Source organism: Pecten maximus, chromosome 5, assembly GCF_902652985.1.
Source record: "Pecten maximus chromosome 5, xPecMax1.1, whole genome shotgun sequence".
Taxonomy (NCBI): domain Eukaryota; kingdom Metazoa; phylum Mollusca; class Bivalvia; order Pectinida; family Pectinidae; genus Pecten; species Pecten maximus.
Window position 1 is genome coordinate 28344431 of NC_047019.1, and position 25199 is coordinate 28369629.

The 25199-nt window shown below is 39.3% G+C and overlaps 1 protein-coding gene across 1 annotated transcript; it reads left to right on the plus strand.

Annotated features, from left to right (window-relative positions):
* The first annotated feature begins 21246 nt into the window (after window positions 1–21246).
* On the plus strand, window positions 21247–24584 carry LOC117327729. The gene is made up of 2 exons (XM_033884857.1): window positions 21247–21329; window positions 22195–24584. The coding sequence occupies exon 2, from the start codon at window positions 22381–22383 to the stop codon at window positions 23989–23991; it is 1611 nt and encodes a 536-aa protein (XP_033740748.1). The 5' UTR covers window positions 21247–21329; window positions 22195–22380; the 3' UTR covers window positions 23992–24584.
* The last annotated feature ends 615 nt before the right edge of the window (window positions 24585–25199 follow it).

Sequence of the window (25199 nt, forward strand, 5' to 3'; positions counted from 1 at the left end):
CCATGTCGAATTCCGTCGGCATAATCGGGGCCTTCTATCTACGTGACTTACCGAGCCGTACCTATTCAACCCCTTTTCTTAATTTATAGCTTGTCGCTAGGTTTACATTTGAGAATTAATGTTCCAGTCCTAATCGGCGCCAGGACTAAATTCAGTTCAACATCGCCATGACCAGGTCTGTAGAAACCTGCCGTGTCGAATGTATTTTGTAGGCTGTGCATGGTCACGCGTGCATAACAGCTCAAGATCTATACATGCATGCGAGCACGTGTCGCTGGCACCATGCATTAGTGCGCACAGACATTGAAAGAAAAATGCACGGTAAAACATTACTACCTTAACATTGAAATATTAGAAATTATGAATTCGATTACAGTAAACTACTGCGGTTAAGATGTATACAATGTAAACTCGTAATCGCATGTGAGGATATTGTAAGTATTGGCCAATCAGAACGATCTATCTTATTGTCGTATGGCAATTTACACCTTTGCAGACACACAGCAGTTTTGGAATCAAATCAAATAACGGGAAATTGTAAAATAGCGATGAATAATCTTTTCAAAATGGCACAGTTTTGTTGTCGGCCAGCGTACCGTCATCAGATATATACATGTATACCATTATTTAGCACTTTGATGCAGTGATTTTTCCATTTTGAAATGCAATATTTTTCTTATTTGCCCGTTAAAAGTCGCAAATATCTTACCTATATGACACGACATACCAAAATTCTATCATACACATGAACGGTCTGAAATTCAACTGGAAACCATTAAATATCCTCCTCGTCTAGAGTGATTATAAGAAAAAAGTAAACTGGTTTCAAAATTCAGTAAACAGAGATTTAAAACTTAGCCACGGGGGTAAAATATACCGTTTGTATTATCTACTTAGAAACATTTACCGAAATTTACGATTGAGAGTAAAGCATATGTTACACCGCCACGTGCCGTAATTATATAGGGCTTCGTCGTTGTCCTATGTGTTTATCTACTGTATTCTGACCTTTTCCCGCCTGTGAACATGTCGTTTGATGACGTCAATATCAGCCGGGTCTGTGTCAGAGTTATAGGGTCAAAGGTCACGGGGTGTTTTGTTTCCTGCTTGTAGACACCCATTAGTTTCATATCATTCGTCGATCTTTTTAATTTTAATAACCAACTTTTTTTCCTGAAGGTATGTGTATGATATGTTGCTGTAGACTACAATTGGTTGTGGCAAATGCTGACATGATGTCAACACTTTTCAAACCATAGCATTGCTTGCCTAAAACCGAAGTGACTAAATTTTCATACTGCAAAACCCATTTTAAATAAAAATTAAAGCAAAAACAAAATACTATTATCTTTTTAATCAACAAAAAAAAAAAATCTAAATCATGGTATTATGGGTTTGTTTTTTTAATGTCGCCTGCCGTGTGACAGGCGAAAGGCACATATTCGACAATTGCTGTTAGAGTTATTACTCCTTGTACTCAACTTTATAACACCTGCGCGTAGCTTTATATTACCGAATGATCAATTAAATGCTTTAAATGTCCTTTTGCAGTATGCCAATTAGTTAGTGATCGTGACTATTGGATATTTTTCTCCACAAGAAAACAATTTGATATATGGATTATTTCGATACACAATCTATTTCATATGCGTGAGAGAAGAATTGGGATGAAGTTCGAATAAGGTATGATACCGACATCCTGTATTGCCGTTCGATAAGGGAGTAACAGTTTTATACTTACCTCCATTTGTCCGTCAATCTGTCAGTCAGACAGTACTTTGGTTTGTTATGGAATTATTGTATATGCGAGCGTTTCTTTGAATAATGTAGTGTCAAGTACTGAAACATTGCCTCGTTACTTGATATATACAGAGTTATGGCCCTTAGTTGAGAGTTTGTCTTTTTTGTCCTGGCATATACAGTACGCGTCAGGTGGTATGGTCCCCAATCACCGCCACAGTGGCGAGGTCTAATCCCTTCCACTCACTCAGTCGGTTGCATGTCGGTTGAAACACCGGCTGACACCGGCTCAAAACCCGAGTGTTCACCTGTTTACTGACACCGCGCGACACGGTGTGGAAGAGTGTTGGGGATTAGTGGAACAAAGGTCCTGATTCATGATTGACAGGTACACTGCCTGATACGTGATGTGTTTGTTGGAACATACCTTGTCGTACAGTACAGGTACTCTGTAGCTGGACTTACATTTTGTACTTACAGTATCCAGAAACGTGATATATCTGATATACACGTCTCTGCAGTATCCCAGCCCGGTGTTGAGAAAACGGAGATATTTTTTATGTGATGAAATCACGATATCTATACTAGCGATACTACAGATGTATTGTGTTGTAAAAGTACGGTACATATACACTCCAAATTATGTACGTTTTTAGTTTTTAAATCCTAGCTAGATGAGTACCACAAATGTTTACCGGGAAATCGAGAAAACAAAACACTGTAACATTTAACGATATTTTGCCGCCTTGGTGTTTGTGTTATTTATAGCAATATTGTGATTGGAGCGCTAGCGAGTAAATCCCGCTCGGCTTTCGATTGACTTTGAAGTAAGTCTTGAATGATTAATATAATAATAACTTAACTAAAACAAAAAAAACATCTGACACTTCTGTCTGTTTGTGTCCCCATTGAACACTATACGCCTGGCCTATCGTAACACTACCATCACAAAGAATCCTGGATCTCGGAACAACTAAACTAGTATCATGAAATCTGAGACGTATATATCCTGATATACACAAGTCTCTGATGAAATGTAACTAAACAGTTTGAACATCCTTTCGTAATATTCCGAGGTGGCATATCGAACAGAAAATATGTTATCGGTACTAGTGTATCGAGTGTGCTGACTTCACGTACATGTACACTTATAATATCTATAAGAGCCACGATATAATTATTACAATTTGACAGTTTGAGTATGAGTAGAGTTTTGAAGTAATTTTTTTCCGAATGTTAAATAAAGAGTTGTCATGGTATCATTATGAAAACTTGATGAAGCCATATATGCTCATGACCGCCTTTTTACTACAGGACGCTAATTATATAATTAGTATAACCCATGAATCCAGACACGACCGCGGCTACAATGTACGTATATTGTATATTTACATAGATTCATATTAATTTCTGGTAAATTAAAAAAAAAATATTTGGACGTATTACCAGAAACGCGTATTAGGGCTAAATAAAATCGCTATTTACCCGTACAACTGGTGCATGGCTCCTTTTATTCGTGACCAGTCAAGCATATCCCTTATCGAGAAGGCCTTGTCCCCTATCACACACGCGAGCACATGTAAATCGGTCTTTGTTCATGAGGGTATCACTTCGGGGCAAATAGAGAGCTACTTATCTCTGTTATATATGTTTCTGGTATTACAAATTGTAGCACCTTTTCATTAAAATTTTTGATTTGTTCACAAGTTAAGGGAAATGTGTGCAATTAAAAAAAATAAGAACACAAACGATACATTTTTGTTAGCGCGGCATGCATCAATAACTAGTTAAATATCGTTTTGATACAATACGGAATACGAACTTAAATATTTATATTTGCGCTGCATTGTCGCTATATGAACCAACTAAAGTCTGATTCGGTTCACGAGACAAATTCAAATCAATACCATTTGCTCACCCTTGAATCGATATACAAATTCTTTATTACATTTACATGTACATGTGTATAAAGCATTAGAGTTTGTACTGCAAGACGAGGTTCGGGCGTTTTGTGTGGCGTTATGCGATGGAAACGGGTACGAAAACTCTATGAGTTAGTGCTTGTTTTGATAACACTAGAAATATGTTGTCTAAATTGATAATCATCCCACGTACTGATGCCTTACTAGGTATACTTGTGATAATTGACGTCCGTGAGAGTAATAGCAGCTAGGACACGAGTTCGTTGCCAATTAATGAAAATTACGTATGAATTCATGATCATTCAGCCAATCTACGGCTATACTGTATTTTACGTTTTCTCAAAATCCGAAGGAGCGTGTACTGTTAATGAATTGTTACATGGTAAAAAAATCAGTACAGGTAAAGGTGAAAGGTCGCAAAACTCTGACCACGACCACGTCTCCAGCTGCGAGTCTTCACACCTTTTCCTACGATCTTAATCCCCTACACTCGCCAGGCCCCGGCCGGTGGTGGCCGGTGGAAACACCCGAGTTGAAACACGAGGCGTACTTAATCCCCTACACTCGAGTGACACTCGCAACCCTGAGGGTGAAAGAGAACCATAACACCTGACGCGTACTGTATACCAACTACCTCTCATACAACTTCTAAATTATCTACAAATATGCTGTATATTGGTATCATGCGATAACTGGGTCTCGCGCCCTCGCCATGTTTGATTATTTGATCTAGTCTCGTCTGATACGGAAGTTTGTCCGGAGGTATGTGTGAGTGGAGAGGACTAGTTTTATCCATTGATTGGTTCTGACTCGCCTTTTTATAGTCGACAAGGCAACACTATAATTGTGTTTTGTGCAAACGTCCTATCCATAATAGATTGTAGCCGAAAACTGGCCTGGCTCGAACAGCGTACCACTAATAATATTATTGTATTATTAGCACCGGTCCATTTACAGTAGTCCGCTGTTTATTTATCTGTAAAAGTCGATTTGACCTTACGACTACCAGAACATTGGGTTCATTTGTTTACAGATACAATGACAGCCACCGCATCGCATGTTGGAAAATGTTTACGGAACAGTATTAACGATGCTGACAGCCTTCACACTGCTTGTCGCAAAAATTCATCAAATGACACACACAGTATACAAAATATCGAATTAACTCTATCAAATGACACACACAGTATACAAAATATCTAATTAACGCTATTAAATGAAAAGTAACAGCGTCTTAATGTTCATCTGAATAGCGAAGTCAAATTCGGTCAAACAAAATGTCCCTTCTACTACAGACGATGCATCTGATTAGTACATGCACTTATAAACAAACATTAGCCTCTACTCCTACTATATCAACAAGGTGAAACACTTGAAAAGTCGGAAGTGGGAGGCGAGCTTCGATTCAATTAGAATTTCAGTTCAATCTGACTTAAATACCAACTGCACACATACTTCAGTAACGTACCTTTGTTAAAAATCCTTAAATATCAACGAATAAATTTCGTTTGTCGTGTGATAATGATTTAAAATGATACAAGAGGCCCATGGGCCTTAACGGTCATCTGACAAACACTTACACTTACAGCAGGGACACACACCCCAATCCAGCATTATTACCATAAATTATTTATCGCAGCCAGTTATGTTTTAGATCAAATTTGGTTTTTATCCATTTAGCTTGTCCAGGAAGAGCAGCATCATAAAGCAAAATTTTAGCCAAGTTCCCATTTTTGGGGCATGCCCCTCTGTCCCAATGGGTCAGACAAGACTCATTTATATCAATTAGGATTGCCTTTCCCCAATGATGTTTCATACTAAATATGGTTGTAATCAATTCAGGCATTAAGGAGGAATTGCATTTTTAAGAAATGTTTAACCTAAGCGCTCCTTTTGCCCCATCTTTTTTTCCCCAGGGGTCAAACCTGTCTCATTAAAAAATATGATTGCCGTCACCTTATGTTTCACATCAAATTTGGTTGTAATCCACCAAAAGGTTAGGGAGGATTAGGATTTAACAGCAAATATTCACCAAAGCTCCCCTTTTGGGGCCCTGCCCCTCAGGCCCCAGGGGTCACACTAGCCTCGTTTATATAAAATATGACCACCCTTCCCAAAGGATGTTTCACACCATATTTCGTATTAATCCACCCAAGGGTTAGAGAGAAGTAGGATTTATAGCAAAAATTCACCAAAGTTCCCCATTTGGGGCCCCGCCCCTCTGGCCCTAGGGGTCAAACCAGCCTCATTTATATAAAATATGATTGTCCTCCTCCAATGATGTTTCACACCAAATTTGGTAATAATTCACTATGGGTGTTAGGAGGAGTAGGATTTTATAGCAAAATTTCATCAAAGTTCCCCTTTTGGGGCCCTGCCCCTCTGGCCCCAGGGGCCACACCAGCCTCATTTATATAAAATATGACCACCCTCCACCAATGATGTTTCACACAATATCTGGTTGAAATCCACCAAAGGGTTAAGGACGAGTAGGATTTTATAGCAAAATTTCATCAAAGTTCCCTTTTTTGGGCCCGTCACTCTGGCCCCAGGGCTCACACCAGCCTCATTTATATAAAATATGACCACCCTCCCCCAATGATGTTTCACAACATATCTGGTTGAAATCTACTAAAGGGTTAAGGAGGAGTAGGATTTTATAGCAAAATTTCATCAAAGTTCCCCATTTGGGGCCCCACCCCTCAGGCCCCAGGGGTCACACTAGCCTCATTTATATAAAATATGACCGCCCTCCCCAAATGATGTTTCACAACATATCTGGTTGAAATCCACTAAAGGGTTAAGGAGGAGTAGGATTTTATAGCAAAATTTCATCAAAGTTCCCCATTTGGGGCCCCGCCCCTCAGGCCCTAGTGGTCACACCAGCCTCATTTATATAAAATATGACCGCCCTCCCCAAATGATGTTTCACAACATATCTGGTTGAAATCCACTAAAGGGTTAAGGAGGAGTAGGATTTTATAGCAAAATTTCATCAAAGTTCCCCTTTTGGGGCCCCGCCCCTCAGGCCCCAGGGGTCACACCAACTTCATTTATATAAAATATGACCGCCCTCCCCCAATGATGTTTCACACCAAATTTAGTTGTAATCCACCCAAGGGTAAAGGAGGAGTAGGATTTTATAGCAATATTCACCTAAGTTCCCTTTTTGGGGCCCCGCCCTTCTGACCCCAGGGGTCAGACCAGCCTCATTTATATAAAATATGATTGCCCTCCCCCAATGATGCTTCAAACCAAATTTGGAAGTAATCCACGCAAGCGTTAAGGAGGAGTAGCGTTTTGAAAGAAAAAGTTTACGGACGGCGCACGGCGCACGGCGCACGGCGGACGACGACGGACGAAGCACGATGACTATAGGTCATCCTGACCCTTTGGGTCAGATGACCTAAAAATGGACTAAAAGTGGTCTGCTAGCTGGACTAGACATCCCTGTAGCTAGCAGACGATGCATCGGCAGTGGAACGGAACGGAAGTAGATATAGGCTATCTATTTTAGAGGGTTTTGCAACAGGTAGTCTGATTGGTCGACAACTCTGTAAACAATATCAACTTTGATTGTTGACCAATCAGACTTTCCGATTTAAAACTGCTCCAAGATGGATAGCCTATTTCCGTTCCATTCGATGGATCGTCCGATCAGTAGAAGCTGACATTTTATACTAACCAGATGCAGACACTACTACCTGTTATAGACTGGACACTTGTGTAATATACGTGATCAACATAAGCTTTCTGTGTTCTCTTGAAACTCCAATATTTTGTTTGCCGTAACTAACAAGCAGCCTGAACTTGACATGTTAACAGCCAATCGGATAACCTCAGGCATTTCCGGCCAATCGGAACACCTCGCCTCCGTCTGCGAACGTAGGTTCAGGGGTTCCGATTGTTTTCCGGCAAGCAGCTTGCAAGCAGCTTGCCGGAAAAGCCCGAGGTTATCCGATTGGTTAACATTGTACATACTTCGTAAAATTGATCCTGTTACTTCTGTTCCATAGCACCAGAGCAGTGATTTATTTGAGGATTAAAGTGTCTTTCTGGTGGCTTTATCAAAGAATAAAACGGTCAATGAAAGAGATAATTTCCATAGACAAGCTGTAATCATATAGGACGTACTTGGTTATTTATAGAAGCTGATAGGCTACAATACAGTGACAACACTGTGTCCTCGTCGTTAACAGTTGATTCCGACTAAGATCACGAACGTACTGACGAAGATAAGTTTATGTGTTTGCCGTTTTTCATAAAACTACACGCATACCTTGCTTGAATTGCTTGATAGTGTTTTGCTTGATAGTGTTTTACCAAAATGTTAAGTAGATGGAAGTGACTTAAGTGGGTCTGTTGAGGAGTCGGAGATTTTCTTCCGCGTCCAGAAAAGAACTTCTAACTCCATTGCAACGTTTGTGGCCATTCTATCCTATATTTTCTGTGTTTTGTTTTACTCTGTTGGTGTCTCCTTGACACACACCCTCATATGACAATGACACCGGCATTGGTATCTTACTGACATACGTCCTCATGTCAATTTGACTGTTGGGTGTCTCCTTGACACCAGTCCTCATATAACCCTGGCTATTGGTGTCTCCTTGACATCCGTTCCATATGACCCTGGTTGTTGGTGTCTCCTTGACATCAGTCCTCATATGACCCTGGCTATTGGTGTCTCCTTGACACCAGTCCTCATATAACCCTGGCTATTGGTGTCTCCTTGACATCAGTCCTCATATAACCCTGGCTAATGGTGTCTCCTTGACATCCGTTCCATATGACCCTGGTTGTTGGTGTCTCCTTGAAACCCATCCTCATATGGCCATGGCTTTTGGTGTCTCCTTGACACGCCCTCGTATGACCCTGGTTGTTGGTGTCTCCTTGAAACCCATCCTCATATGGCCATGGCTTTTGGTGTCTCCTTGACACGCCCTCATATGACCCTGGCTGTTGGTGTCTCCTTGACACGCCCTCATATGACCCTGGCTGTTGGTGTCTCTTTTTGAATTTTCTGTCTCAACCAAGGGTGAGGCAGCTCGTGCTCTAATGTCACATGTATACAAACCGCAGTGCAATATTGTGATTGAAGGAATTTAAAAAATGCGTAATTTCCCCATAAAATATGAAATCAACCAAAATATAACCCAAATGTTCAACAAAAGCTATTTTATTTTCACTATCTAACACAATGATTTTACAATGACCAAATATCCCGAAAAATAGTCGTCTCGAATAATAGTCAACGCGCTAGACCGAGTTCACCAGGTCAAACCATCAAATTGTACAAGTTATTGAAAATTGTCATCGCTGTCGCTGAATGTCACAGCTGGACTCCGTCGTTTATCGGACTCTAATGATTGTGAATGTAGATATTGAAAGCTATGACTACGACAGATTTTAAAATGCAATGAAATACAATATAAACAATCCTAAATTATGTCAGTTTTGAGCAGGTTTCAGAAAAGCATAGTCAAACAGTTGCTGAAAAAAATCTTACGTAAACAGACTTTCCATTTAAGGATTGAATCTTGATTTGGTCGATTTCATGGGGTCATGAATTGAGTTGCTCTTGAGACAAATTTAATGAACTGCGAAGCAGTTCATGTTGAATTTGTCTCAAGAGCAACTCAATTCATGACCCCATGAAATCGACCAAATCAAGATTCAATCCTTATATTTCAATTGTTTGGGTTTTTTTCGAATAAAAAAGTCGGTAGAGATATTAATGTCTCGAAGCATGTGCAAGTCCAAATGGGGAAAAGCCCGAGGAGTTCCGGATTGTGCATGTCAAGTCGGTTGAGTAAAATATTCCCCAATTTTAGGATTAAAAAAAGCATTATTTTGTCAAAATAAAAGTATTTAGCATATCTGGTCTTTCATAAAATACAAGAATACATTATAAATTTGATAATTTTAATAATTATTCCATGTTTATAACAACAATGTAGAAAAAGTGAAATTGTTCCGCGGATGGATTTTAACCATGTATTCATACGCACTGATCAGTGTTAATCTGCATGGTCAAATTCATGAGCAAATGAAACAGATTAAGTTTAGTAGTTTCATTGAGTCCAACGTGAGTAGAAATTGAAATATTACACAATGAAAACAATAGTAAACGTACAGCCTATTTTTATTTTTGAATATTACTTTCCGTAATCGAAAGAAGTATTTTCTTGTTTGTGGAAAGCGCAAACAGTCTTCGAATGAACATTTTTCTGTTGCGGCCTATTGATGGTGGCTGGACATATTTACAGATTCAGACGCACGAGCAATGTTAATTCAGTATATTTCACTGGTAAAGAAAACATAACAGTTGACATTCCAACTTTCAAGGGGAAATTCAAATATCTAAATTTAATCCTATTCCAATCATTAAAACCAAATCAACGATTTTGTTCGTTGTTTATCTACTAAACGTGTGTAACTGTTCCATGTTCTATGTCTATATGTGATCGTTTGTGATTTAATTTTGTCTTGATAAATAGGCAGATTGCGTCGAAAAGTCAACACTTTACTTGTCCGTATTGCCGTTATTACTACATGACCAACTATATACAATATACTATTATATGTATAGTTTTCAAATATATCGTAATTCACTCTTTTACCGAGATAACGTGTTCCAAAACATTGTCGATCTAGTACAGGACAAGCACCATGATGTTATGCCCCAGTCGGTCTATATATACACATTCCTTTCTTTCTTCATCTCAATCAAGAACCTTCCGCGTAACCAGATGGATCCTCCTCTTTTCCAACACTGTTAGTTTACCGCTTAAGTACCAATTACAGTCATGTATGGCTGATTTTTTTTAATTATATCGAGTAATTAACTTAACACGCGCGTTAATAAACGTATTCAGAATACCCTGGTTACCGAGGTAACATCAAAGCCTTTCTTTCATTTGTGATCTGGAAATAGTCGAATTTGAAGCCGAGAACCGAGACATACTAATATCAAGGAAAGAAAACATCGTAACTCGTTAAATTGATTTTGATGGAAGTTGATTTGTGACATAAAGCTACTGAAATGAAAACAAAATACCAAACAAGGTTACTTCTAAATTTTCAGCTTTTGGGCGAAATAACCTAGGGCGGACAGGATTTAAGGCAAAACGACCCGGATTTGTTTTGAACAACGTCTGTTTTCCTTTAAATATGAAACTTCAGAGTCAAGAATTTCAGTGAAATACTGGAATTAATTCAAGGACAATTGTATGTGGGATTGGTGTTTAGAACAACACATATTCTAAAGTGATTTCTTATTTGTAGAGTACTAGCGGACACTGATAACATTCAGATATTTTAGTTAGTTACTGGTTGGTCACCTATATGACTCAGCCAAGGCTAGGTTTCGTCAGTAACTGTAGTCAGTGTTCTGTCTGCCTTAGTTAGTTACTGGTTTACCGCCTACATGACTCAGCCACGGCTAGTCCACGTCTCACTGACTACAGTCAGAACTGTCTGCCAATTAGTTAGTTACTGGTTTACCGCCTACATGACTCAGCCACGGCTAGTCCACGTCTCACTGACTACAGTCAGTGTTCTGTCTGCCTTAGTTAGTTACTGGTTTACCGCCTACATGACTCAGCCAAGGCTAGTTCACGTCTCACTGACTACAGTCAGTGTTCTGTCTGCCTTAGTTAGTTACTGGTTTACCGCCTACATGACTCAGCCACGGCTAGTCCACGTCTCACTGACTACAGTCAGTGTTCTGTCTGCCTTAGTTAGTTACTGGTTTACCGCCTACATGACTCAGCCACGGCTAGTCCACGTCTCACTGACTACAGTCAGTGTTCTGTCTGCCTTAGTTAGTTACTGGTTTACCGCCTACATGACTCAGCCACGGCTAGTTCACGTCTCACTAACTGCAGTCAGTGTTCTGTCTGCCTTAGTTAGTTACTGGTTTACCGCCTACATGACTCAGCCAAGGCTAGGTTTCGTCTCGCTAACTGTAGTCAGTGTTCTGTCTGCCTTAGTTAGTTACTGGTTTACCGCCTACATGACTCAGCCAAGGCTAGGTTTCGTCTCGCTAACTGTAGTGCTCTGTCTGCGTTCAGAGATTAGTATACATAGCGTACATGTACTGTAATTCCTTTATTCACAATATGTGTTGATATAAAATAGATGAAACTTCAAAACTCGTATTCATGTCATCGTCTTTTAAATAAATAATCCCGCTAATTATTATTTTTTGTTCACCGTCCGCTATTACGTCCTTTCGGTCTTTTAGTGGACGAGTATTACACTCCATGCGCCACCTTGCGGATGGTGGATCAAAATGTCTTATTACAAGATAAAAGGAATCGCGTGACAGCATTAAGGTAGAGTCAATATCTCCATAGGACAGATTAGGACAGCCTATCGATCGATTGGTCAGTTTGTTATCCTACGAACCAATCAAATGGCTAGCAGCCTCCCTTCTATTTTGTCGTAATTTGGCGGTTTCAGAGATGCCATGTCATTCACACATTAACATTTTTATATTGATAGATTTTGTCTCAAAACTCTGCAAATAATTAATCATTCATTCAAATCACTTACTTTATAACCATTGTAATAAGAAGGAGTAATGAAAAATACCCTGCCCGCTCTCGGGTTGGAATAGCGACTTCTTGATGTCAAGACAAACATCCTACCACTAGACTAAGGGGCTAGTCCGAGTTGTTTAGGTGACCTTACATTGTCCACGTTTACACTATATCTTAATCTTTGATGTTTAATCTCGAGTGTTTCTATGTAGGAAATGTGTTAAATTAAATATGTATATTGACGTGTTGTTTTTCGTGTGTGTCTCGGTTTAACGATACAGGATCAAAGGAGAAATGCTCGGCGGTGAGTTTCCTAAAGACACACCAATTGTTACGTAAATTATCATTATTCATCGTTGTTGTCTTCATAAGTAGACGTCGTCGTCGACGACGACGACGATGGTGATGATGTGTGATGTATTCGCTATAAGTGTGGTTTTTATAGTTCTCTGAATAGCCCAGATAAACAGAATTATGCACGTGCAGACCATGCTGTGATTTACCACCAGTAAGGCTTGTTGACTTCATACTTAGTTGTCGATCAAAACACATGGGAATTCAAGTCGTCGTTATCGAAACATCAGAAGCTACAATAACGAAACAGACACACCAGGCCGAAGGTACGTGGTTGTTTAATGAAAGGTCATTTTAAAAACAGTTTTCAACAGACAGTTAGGATAAAGAGTCTAATTTACATTACTGTTGTAAAAAAAAAACACCTGGTTACAGAGCTATCATTACTTTTAGGTATGCATGATGAACCCCAACACTCTCTTATACAAAGCTTTCACTGGGAATTGTATAATAACATATATTGTATGATGTCGGTTACATCATATACATGTACATGTGTCGTATACCGTGAAGGCGTTTTGTATACCGGGGGTTGGGGTTGTATTATTTAATACTTAGGGAAGGACACGGATACAAACTAAATCAAATATGCCAATTCGATATTAGACTTAAATTTTTCTCGCTTAGACCTTCGCTAAATGACGATATTTGATTGCCTTGGGTTTATGGAAACGGGTGTCTAGGATGACACCATCAATGTGAGATTATGTGAAGGGAGAGTAGACAGTAAGAACAGCAGTTGGGCAACATAACAACCCCCTTCCATCAAAACCGGATGCACAGAATAAAATGTCCGTTCCTGATTCTTCAGGGGCCTACCTGCGATCAAATAGCATGATACACGGTGGTCTAGTGGTAGGACGTAGGGCTATGTGACCGGAGGGTCGCTGGTTCGAGTCCCGGCACGGGAGCTGTGTTGTATCGCACGATGTTTTACGTCATTGTTTTCCATTCGCCTCAGCTGTAAAAAAAAAATCACGTGGTAGGGTAGTGCAAGAAATATCGCGTGCATATGTTAGCGCCGAAATGGCAGCTCCGGCTGTATGCTCCCCAGGAAGTTGATCAAGACATTGGCTGGCTGCTCAAGGTCAAATTACCACGGATAATGATTTGTGAACGGCTAGGTTGCTGTGATATGGTGGTATGTAAAATTTTAAACTTAAATTGTTATCAATATATCTACAAATGGTCTTTATTTAGAGTCATTGGCGCCATGTCGCATACACCGGAGACACTGAGATATAAGCCTACATATGGACCCCGCAATTAGTCGTCTCTAACAACACGTGGTGAGACACAGCAGGCATAGTGTTACCATGCTCCTGTACCGGGTTGTAATTGGTGAAGGTTGTTTCATTTAGTGTGAGGTACGTTATAGGGATGTTTGTGATTCAGGTCAATTCCAATTCACGACATTTGATCAGTCGACCACGATATTGTCACCGTCCACTTTGCTTGTATCTTAATGAAACCATGGCGGAGATTGATGGCATCAGAACATGATGAAGTACGTATTAATGATGTAAGAGCAATATTGTGACCCTAAAAAGTGTGACCTTGGGAGATGTGACCTTGGAAAGTGTGACCTTGTGACCCTGGAAGATGTGACCCTAGAAGATGTGACTCTGGAAGATGTGGAAGGTGACCCTGTAATGTGACCTTGGAAAGTGTGACCCTGGGAGATGTGACCCTGGAAGATGTGACCCGGGAAGGTTTGACCCTGGGAGATTTGACCCTGGAAGGTGTGACCCCTGAACATCAATGTAACCATTCCTCGCTAGTATAGGATGTCATTGATATAATTCATACAAAAGTATCCTTGTTAAACAAACACAAACTAAAGACGTATCTTTATCGTATTTGCCCTGCTCGACAACACATGGACAGTACGCATGTCCGATTTGTGACGTAACTAGCGCTAGTCTGAGTTCTCTAGGACTGTTACAGCTATCAAATAACAGCCACCATCTATACGTAAGAGTGCACGGCCAGACGGGATGTTGTTATAACTGTAAAATTATATATATATACGGTGATAAATTGCTAAACACATCCATTGCTTCGGATATGGTAGTATTACGCCTTTGAAAGAACGTCAACCTGTTTCACTATGGTCATATAAATGTCGACGTAGTCTCGTTCATTAATCACAAGACAACTCGAGACGTCGTTGAAATGAGAGTCTATTAGGATTTAGAATTAGCCTATCACAGACCGCTTTCTGAAAAGTGACGGCATGCTTGATTGGCTAAGATGAAACTAAAGTCTAAAATTGCTTCATGATCCCGGGGCCTGGTACTTTAAAACAGTTATAATATTTGACCAATGTTTTTAAAAACGTGGTTCTGAAAACTGACGCCAAGCTTGATTGGCTAAGTAGAAGCTAAAGTCTAAAATTGCTTCATGATCTCGGAGCATGGTACTCTTAAATGGTTGCATTTTGTGGGGGAAAAGAAGAAGAAAAGGTGCAAGTGACCTGTCATTTGACTTTGAACTTCGAAGGCATGCTATAGATGTGCAAATCATCAAGTCTGTATGTGTCACATTATTGGAAGAAATACAATTAGAGAGCATGTTTTTGGATAATTCTGAATTTTGACGAGTTTTTTCAAAATGCCGTATGTGTATTTTTAATGATTTGACCTTGAATCATCGCAAAGATCTTCATAAGACCACGCTCTTCTATATGTGATCAAAATTAACTGATTTGAAAGAATTAATACTTTTTTAAAAATGATTTTTTGATCAATTGACCTCCGTCACTTTGAACGAAGGTCAAGTCAATAAAAAGTGATAACTTTTGTAGGCATCCACACATGCTATCTATGTGTTAATCATCAAATTTGTTTGTGTAAAGATATAAAGTTTTAGAAGAAAATTTATTGTATTTGGAGAATTTTGAATTTTGGCTGGAAATTAGCATTTTTCAAGGTGCCATTTCTGCGCTTTTTTCCCCACGGCCATAAAATTTGCATATTCCGTCTCATTGAATTATCCTCTTTCATATCGACTGGAAAAATACTTCATTTTGAATTTTTGATTTTGACCTTTATTTGACCTCGTACGAGGACCTTGACGTAGGCACAAAATGGAAATCCCTATTACCGAACATACTTGTACATATCATAGCATCATCAAGTGTAACGTTGTTATAATAGCATGACGTCACATGTTAGACGGAGGGAAAATACTAGATTGTCAATCAGTGGATAATGCAGTTTTGACGAATGTTTTCAAACAATCTATGAGATAAACATGTACGCTTTCATGAGATCTACATATGAGATTGACTAGAATCGTTTAAATTCTGTCGAGGTAAAGCAACAAACAACAAACTGAAAAAAATAAACAACAAAGCAAAAGATAGACCCATTTTCAGTAACCGTAGAATATAACTAGCACATGTAGAGATTGGATGTGAATTTTGCGCCAGAAACTCGACGAAACAGTTTTAAGCTCACACAACTAATTAAGCCTTTTACTTCCTATCGGCCCGATATACACAGGTATATACTACTGTATATATGTCTGTGCGATTAAATATCCAAGGTCTTTGATCGCCTTCAAACCGTTAAACACAAGAGCAACGGCTAATTACACGAAGCTCGACAAATTCTGATCTATCTCTCGGCCTAGGTTTAAATTAATCACAGATTCTACGACAAAATTTCTGTGATGTGTTGGCTTTAACTTCCTCATCTAATTTATTTCGGCGAACATTTTAAAGTTTCAATTTTCACGATTGATGTATTTGAGCTGTATAATGCAAGCCTTGTTCGGTTTCCTGGTGTCAATGTAAACACACCATTCGTTATAGACGAGTATAGTGTGTGAAAATCTATCGTGGGAGTATGACGATTTCAATTAAATCAACTGTGTGAGATGAATTATATTAAAATAAGTTTAAAGGCCCGAAGATGAACGCATGGCGTCAGATAGGTATGTTTTAAATATTTTTCAAATGAGGCGTAGGCAACATTTAACACTCTACAAGATAACGATAGATGACCGCGTATGTAATTCCTACTGAAGGCCTAGGGACTCCCTTCAGCTGACTTGATGTCACATCATAATGATACGGAAGCCCGTTTATACCACGTACATTGTAATGATACGGAAGCCCGTTTATGCCACGTACATTGTAATGATACGGAAGCCCGTTTATGCCACGTACATTGTAATGATACGGAAGCCCGTTTATGCCACGTGCATTGTAATAATACGGAAGCCCGTTTATGTCACGTACATTGTAATGATACGGAAGCCCGTTTATACCACGTACATTGTAATGATACGGAAGCCCGTTTATGCCACGTACATTGTAATGATACGGAAGCCCGTTTATGCCACGTACATTGTAATGATACGGAAGCCCGTTAATGCCACGTACATTGTAATGATACGGAAGCCCGTTTATGCCATGTACATTGTAATGATACGGAAAGCCCGTTTATGCCACGTACATTGTAATGATACGGAAGCCCGTTTATGCCACGTACATTGTAATGATACGGAAGCCCGTTTATGCCACGTACATTGTAATGATACGGAAGCCCGTTTATGCCACGTACATTGTAATGATACGGAAACCCGTTTATGCCACGTACATTGTAATGATACGGAAGCCCGTTTATGCCACGTACATTGTAATGATACGGAAACCCGTTTATGCCACGTACATTGTAATGATACGGAAGCCCGTTTATGCCACGTACATTGTAATGATACGGAAGCCCGTTTATGCCACCACGTACATTGTAATGATACGGAAGCCCGTTTATGTCACGTACATTGTACATTGTAATGATACGGAATTATGTGGAAGCAAAATAATGTCTCATAGGGCATCTCGACCATTATATTGTGTGGATACGGAAGGTCATAATTAATGTGGTACCAATTATATCGACCATACTATTGTGAGTATACCGAAGGCCATAGTTAATATGGTACGAGTCATCTCAACTATAATATTGTGATAATGAGGAAGTACAATAATGTCCTAAAAGTCATCTTGGCCACAATATTATGATGATATCGAAGGTCATAATTATTGTGGTACGAATCATCTCGACCACAATATTATGATGATACGAAAGGTCATAATTAATGTGTTACGAGTCATCTCGATCACAATATTATGATGACACGGAAGCTCAGTATTGTCTGCCGTTCATCAAATAGGAAATGTCACAATACATTATACAAGAATAATTATAAATACGATACAAACCATACAAATATATGTGACGTGTCATTTTATTTTTGCGCTAGCGCAATTAAACGTATCAAATAAGTAAGTGATTGCATGAAGGACATTCACACTGTATACACGTAATTATGTTATATAGAAGAAAGGGCGATTTCAACATTTGAAATGATTGACGTAGTTGATTGGGCAGGAATAGATAATTCCCGACAGAAGAAATGAGACTGTATTGCATGTATCAATGTATCGGTTTCAATGTACAATGGCCCAAAGTAGCCGTTCCTGTTCAACAGGGTTGAGACGAAGTTTAATTCTCAAGAGAACATTACAATATTTCGTCAATGATCCAACAGAAGAAATGTTTTAGTAGCTAATGCAATCTTCATCATACTTTCAAAACGATTTATTCCATTCGAATAAATAGCCTCAATCAGTTTGTCGTTGAAAGGTGAAAACGAGTTTAAATACAACTGGCGTCTTCTGGCATTTTATCCAACACGTATGTTTTATTGCATGAAACATTTTAGGGTGCAAGCTAACAGTTCAGACAGACATACAAACTGCCGGAGAAATCACACTGAGTTCACAAATCACTAGTGTTTTATTTGATTTTTATGTGGAGAGATTATGTAGCGCCCTCTAAGGACTCGGCAGCTTCGTGTCACGTGTACTACACGCGCTAATCAATTACTCAAACACGAACGGAAGGATCACAAATGGTACACATTCAACTATGAGATCCCGGATTTAGTTTTCGTTATTTTTTCACACTGTTGTTGTGGATAACATCCACGTCTATTTAAATCTGCAGGGCAAACATTACGACTCAATATAATTTATAGAATTTACCTCAATCCGGGATTCGTGCTCATTGATATACAGTGCATCCCAAGGGCAAGCAAACACACCATACAGAATTGTAGTTCCCTTTCTGAGAGAATTATAGTTCCCTTTCTGAGAGAATTGTAGTTCCCTTTCTGAGAGAATTGTAGTTCCCTTTCTGCGAAAGGATTTGAAATGTAATACGCGTGAGTTGGCCAGTAGCCTCTGTCAACATTTGGAATGTTTGGATGAAAATATGTAAATTGTAGATATGTGTACGATGTGTAAGATTGTAGATTGTTGGTATATGTACGATGTTGTAGATTGTATATAAATATATGATGTATAGATTGTAGATGAAGAAAATCGTAATGCAAATTTGAAATATATTTATCTGCTTTTTATTAAAGTTAACGTTACATTATTATGTTATTCATACCCCTTTGAGTACTTTCATAATATATATACATGTACATATGTATTATAATACCCCACTACCACTACCACCACCACCACCACCACCACCCGACTTAATAGAAATAGAAAACATCAAACACATTTTGTGATAGTTTTGTAAGCAACATTTCAACTCAAGTTTCGTAAATATTGATACGTGGGAGCAATACCTATTTGTAAAAGTACATGTGATTTTCCATCTTCAAAGGCACTCATGTCTCAGTGCTTATTATGTAAGCTATGTTTGGTGATTAACTGGAACGAGAAGACAACATAATGACAAGTTGTTTGATTGATTTCCCGGATTCATGTAAACAAAATATTTCTTATTTCTTTAAAAACACAAATTATATTTACCACTGAAATATATTGGCGACAAAATCGTTATTTGTTGTTGAAAGAAAAGGGCAATATATGACAAACGGAATGCCAATACAAGAACTGGGGAGACCTCAAAACAAACGGAAATACAACAACAGGAACCAGGGAGACATCAAAACAAACGGAAATACAACAAAAGGAACTGGGGACACACCAAAACAAAAGGAAAGGCAACAACAAGAACGGGGAGACACCAAAACAAAATGAGAGACAATCACGGCAACTGATCAACAATCAAATCATGGCAACTGATCAGACGACAAAACGAAAGGAGAGACAACCATGGCAACTGACCAGACGACAAAACAAAAGGAAAGGCAACAACAAGAACCGGGGAGACACCAAAACAAAATGAGAGACAATCACGGCAACTGATCAACAATCAAATCATGGCAACTGATCAGACGACAAAACGAAAGGAGAGACAACCATGGCAACTGATCAGACGACAAAACAAAAGGAAAGGCAACAACAAGAACCGGGGAGACACCAAAACAAAATGAGAGACAATCACGGCAACTGATCAACAATCAAATCATGGCAACTGATCAGACGACAAAACGAAAGGAGAGACAACCATGGCAACTGATCAGACGACAAAACAAAAGGAAAGGCAACAACAAGAACGGGGGAGACACCAAAACAAAATGAGAGACAATCACGGCAACTGATCAACAATCAAATCATGGCAACTGATCAGACGACAAAACAAAAGGAAAGGCAACAACAAGAACGGGGGAGACACCAAAACAAAATGAGAGACAATCACGGCAACTGATCAACAATCAAATCATGGCAACTGATCAGACGACAAAACAAAAGGAAAGGCAACAACAAGAACGAGGAGACACCAAAACAAACGCGGAAACAGGAACTGAGGATACGGAGAAAAAACAACAACACAAGAAAAATGAAATAATAAAAACAAGACACAGCAAGAAATGAGCAGATAATGAAACAAAGGAAAACATGTAAAAATGAGAAACCAAAGGAGAGACAGCCACCGCAATCGACCATACGACAAAAAACAAAAGGAGAGACAACCAGGACAACTGATCAGACGACAAAACAAAAGGAGAGGCAATCACGGCAACTGATAGACGGCAAAACAAAAGGAGAGACAACCAGGTCAACTGATCAGACGACAAAACAAAAGGAGAGGCAATCACGGCAACTGATAGACGGCAAAACAAAAGGAGAGACAACCAGGACAACTGATCAGACGACAAAACAAAAGGAGAGGCAATCACGGCAACTGATAGACGGCAAAACAAAAGGAGAGACAACCAGGTCAACTGATCAGACGACAAAACGAAAGGAGAGACAACCAGGCCAACTGATCAGACGACAAAACGAAAGGAGAGGCAATCACGGCAACTGATAGACGGCAAAACAAAAGGAGAGGGGGAAAACATCTGACATTGTTGAAAGGTATCAGCGATCGATCATGACATGTTGTGGAATTCTAACGACGGAAATTCCCGAATTCTTTCAGATTGCCGTTCACCTGTCGAAATTGGTAGCCATATAAACACATTGCCGCGGATATGACTTTTCTATTATTTGAATTGACAGCAATGGAAGATAACATTCAGAAAAACAAGGATTGTAGGTTTTAAAAAAGACCGTTTAATTTCCTAATTGAAGCGATATATAACCGAGTTGAGTTACATTATCAGTGGTATTTTCATCAGCAGGAGTTTGTCATTCGGTAGTAATCACGTGCTTATTTATGATAACTTATCTTCAGTGACACGGGACGGCAGTGGACCGACAATCTGTTATCATCGTTGTCAACATCATTTAGGTATGCGTCATCGCTTAGCGGACCTGTATATATACAATGATGCTGTATCTCAATCAAAACAAACTCCGACGGTTTGCAGACTAACAAGACGGCCGGTAAGAGGTTTTTTCTTTGTTCGTAGTTATCAAATTGGGTGTTTTTCGTGAATAATGTACAATTAACACTAATTTCCATTGAAATTTTCCCTTAGAGGCGCTATCGCCGACACAATAACCACCCACCAAACGTTACATACTTTACACTATTATCACCCACCAAACGTTACATACTTTACACTAGTTACTACCCACCGAACGTTACATACTTTACACTATTATCACCCACCAAACGTTACATACTGTACACTACTTTACACTATAATCACCCACCAAACGTTACATACTTTACACTATTATCACCCACCAAACGTTACATACTTTACACTATTATCACCCACCAAACGTTACATACTTTACACAATTACCACCAACCAACAGTTACATACTCTACACTATTATCACCCACCAAAATTTACATACTTTACATAATTACCACCAACCAACAGTTACATACTTTACACTATTATAACCCACCAAAATTTATATACTTTACACAATTACCACCCACCAACAGTTACATACTTTACACTATTATCACCCACCAAACGTTACATACTTTACACTATTATCACCCACCAACAAGTATATACTTTACACTATTATCACCCTCCAAACGTTACATACTTTACACTATTATGGGAAGTTTTGACAGAATCGTTGATATTTCGGGAAAACTAAGGACGAGATATTTCCTCGAAGGGAGCTATGGGGTATTTATCAGCCGATTGGGCGTCAGAAAAGTACGAAAAAGGCCCCGGGTTCGATTCCTAGAAGAGATATTAAAAAAGATTTATATTGTGAAACATGTGAAAATCTCGTTTAATACTTCAATATAAGTTATCATTTTTCCCTTTATTTTCAGAGAGATTGCCGTAAGCGATCGTTACATGTAGCTGTTAGTGTTTAGAAGACACTATTTAATATTTCAATAAGAATATTTGCGATAAGAGAGCATTGACTACTATCACAGATTGGGAGAGTATACTCTGAATACACTGATCACCACGAAATACCCACAACTACAACTTACAAGGACAAGCGAACCAAAATGGCTACAATGAAGAATTCCCTCCTGTCTTCATGTTCCCACAAAACGAAGGAAATGGACTTTTTCTGCGAGGCGTGTTCGATCCTGATTTGTCAAACATGTGTTTCTAGTTCTCATAAAGGCCATAGCGTAATTCAACTTAGTGAAGTCACCCCTATCAACAAAATTAAGATCAAAGCATTCATCAATGAGGTTGAAGAAAAGGACATTATTAAGATTCAGAAGGAACTCAACTCTCTCGAAGATAGTAAACTGAATGACGAGCTCGAGAGTGTCATCAGAAATGTAGAAAATAGGGGGAGAAAGCTTAGAGATAACCTGGATATTTTCATAAAGCAAACACTTTTTGAAATGAAACGACTGAAAGATGAAAACTGCAAGCTTGGTGACAATTACAAGACTGAGCTTGAAATGAAAATGTGTCAACTGAAGGAGAAGGTAAAACATTGTAAAGAATCTCTCCAGACCGGAACGGATATCCAAGTATTTGTTAGTGTGAACGGGCTCGACAATACAGTCACCCTTCCTAGGAAACCCATTCTAGGCACTGCTGGATTCAACCCTGTGAACGGAAGTATGGAACAGATATTTGGTAAAGTCACATTGACCCAACCCAGCTGGTCAGAAGCAAGTGCTCAAGATTCTTTCCCACAACATACCAGCGCGGAATCATACTACCCTCCACTACCAGGCTATACAGCACCACAACAAGCCTCACTACCGGATGTCAGTTCGGCACCACCACACGGCTCCCTACTGGATACCTACCCACCATCGTCATCACCACCACCGTACGACGATACTGTACAGACCAACGTTTTACCAGAACCGAGATCGCTCCTGAACATATCGTCTGTGTGTCCTACCAAAGACGGTGACGTTTGGACGTGTTACTGGAAGAGTGACAACTTGACACGCTTGACTAGCCAAGGCGAAGTGAAGCAGAACATACAGATTCCAGTCGTGGTAAAGGACATCTGTATATCGCCTACTACAAACAACCTATGGGCATGTTCTGACAAAGACAACACGGTCCTGGAGCTTACATCCAATACACTAACGCACAGATTCAAAACAAAAGATGAGCCAAAAGCCTTGTGTGTCATCCGAGAAGATCAGGTCATTATCGGTACCAAACATAGAATCACAAAACACACCTCAAAAGGAAAAATCACCTTGACTACAAAAGCATCATTGTTTTCGAAACCCATTGTGTGTTCTCCACAGAAGATATCGCAATGTCCAATCACCGAAAACATAGCTGTGGTCGACCGTGATCGGTCAGGTGAAGGTGGCAACGACAGACCCCATATTGTAGTCATGAACTTTGACCTAGAGGTGCTTTACCGGTATGGACGACCTCAGCACAAAAGTGGAACTGGATCAAAACTGTTTAATCCGTGGGATATAGCTTACGACCGTACAGGAAGCTTAGTGGTTGCGGATGGTGGCAACTGTTGTCTGCATCTTTTAAATAGTGGCGGGAAATATCTTCGTGTTCTACACACCGACACGGCTTTACCAAGGGCTGTAGGTATCGGCAGGGAGGAGGAGGGGCTGTGGGCGGTATTCGGGGATCGTGTTAAACTTGTAAAGTGCTGGCGCGGATAAGTCAAATGCTGTTGAAAGCATGTACTAATCTCTACAAGTTAACAGCACTCGTGGGAGTCGTAAGCCACGTAACTCACCCAGACTGAGAACAAGTTACTGTCATTTGATTCAAATAAAATCTCTCTGCCCGTTTTTTTCCTGCCGCGTAGAATGTGACAATACAGCATGTATGTATAACGTTACCTTAAATAGACATGCCACCAGTACATGCTCGGAGGACATGTTTGTTCTTCTGTTATACAGAGATAAGGACATATATCGAATTATACATATATACACACACCATCTATTGACAATGTACATTACGTGAAATGCTGACAGCAACGTGAAACGGCAATTCAACAAGAAGCATTAATACATGAAAGGGCATATTTGTATCGACAGTAAGTCTTAAAAGATGATCTAGTCAGGAAATAAACTCTATTTTCGTAAACGTTTTCAGATTAGAAGTTGTGCAATATAGCATGTTGAACAGTAATGACATCTGATGTAATTTAGAGCGTTATAAATTACATCTTATGAAGTTTTTGTAGCGCTATCACGTGACATATATGTTTATAATGAGTGGTTATATAAACATTGTTGTAGATATTGGTATTGTTATTTGTTTTCTATTTTATTACATATCACACCTAATACGAGGGTCTCTGAGGTTTTATTACATATAACACCTAATACGAGGGTCTCTGGGGTTTTATTACATATCACACCTAATACGAGGGTCTCTGAGGTTTTATTACATATAACACCTAATACGAGGGTCTCTGAGGTTTTATTACATATCACACCTAATACGAGGGTCTCTGGGGTTTTATTACATATCACACCTTATACGAGGGTCTCTGAGGTTTTATTACATATCACACCTAATACGAGGTCTGAGGTTTTATTACATATCACACCTAATACGAGGGTCTCTGAGGTTTTATTACATATCACACCTAATACGAGGGTCTCTGAGGTTTTATTACATATCACACCTAATACGAGGGTCTCTGAGGTTTTATTACATATCACACCTTATACGAGGGTCTCTGAAGTTTTATTACATATCACACCTAATACGAGGGTCTCTGAGGTTTTATTACATATCACACCTAATACGAGGGTCTCTGAGGTTTTATTACATATCACACCTAATACGAGGGTCTCTGAGGTTTTATTACATATCACACCTAATACGAGGGTCTCTGAGGTTTTATTACATA

What these genes read in the sequence shown, in the direction of transcription:
- LOC117327729 (XM_033884857.1), top strand. Translation starts at nt 22,381, where the DNA reads ATGGCTACAATGAAGAATTCCCTCCTGTCTTCATGTTCCCACAAAACG.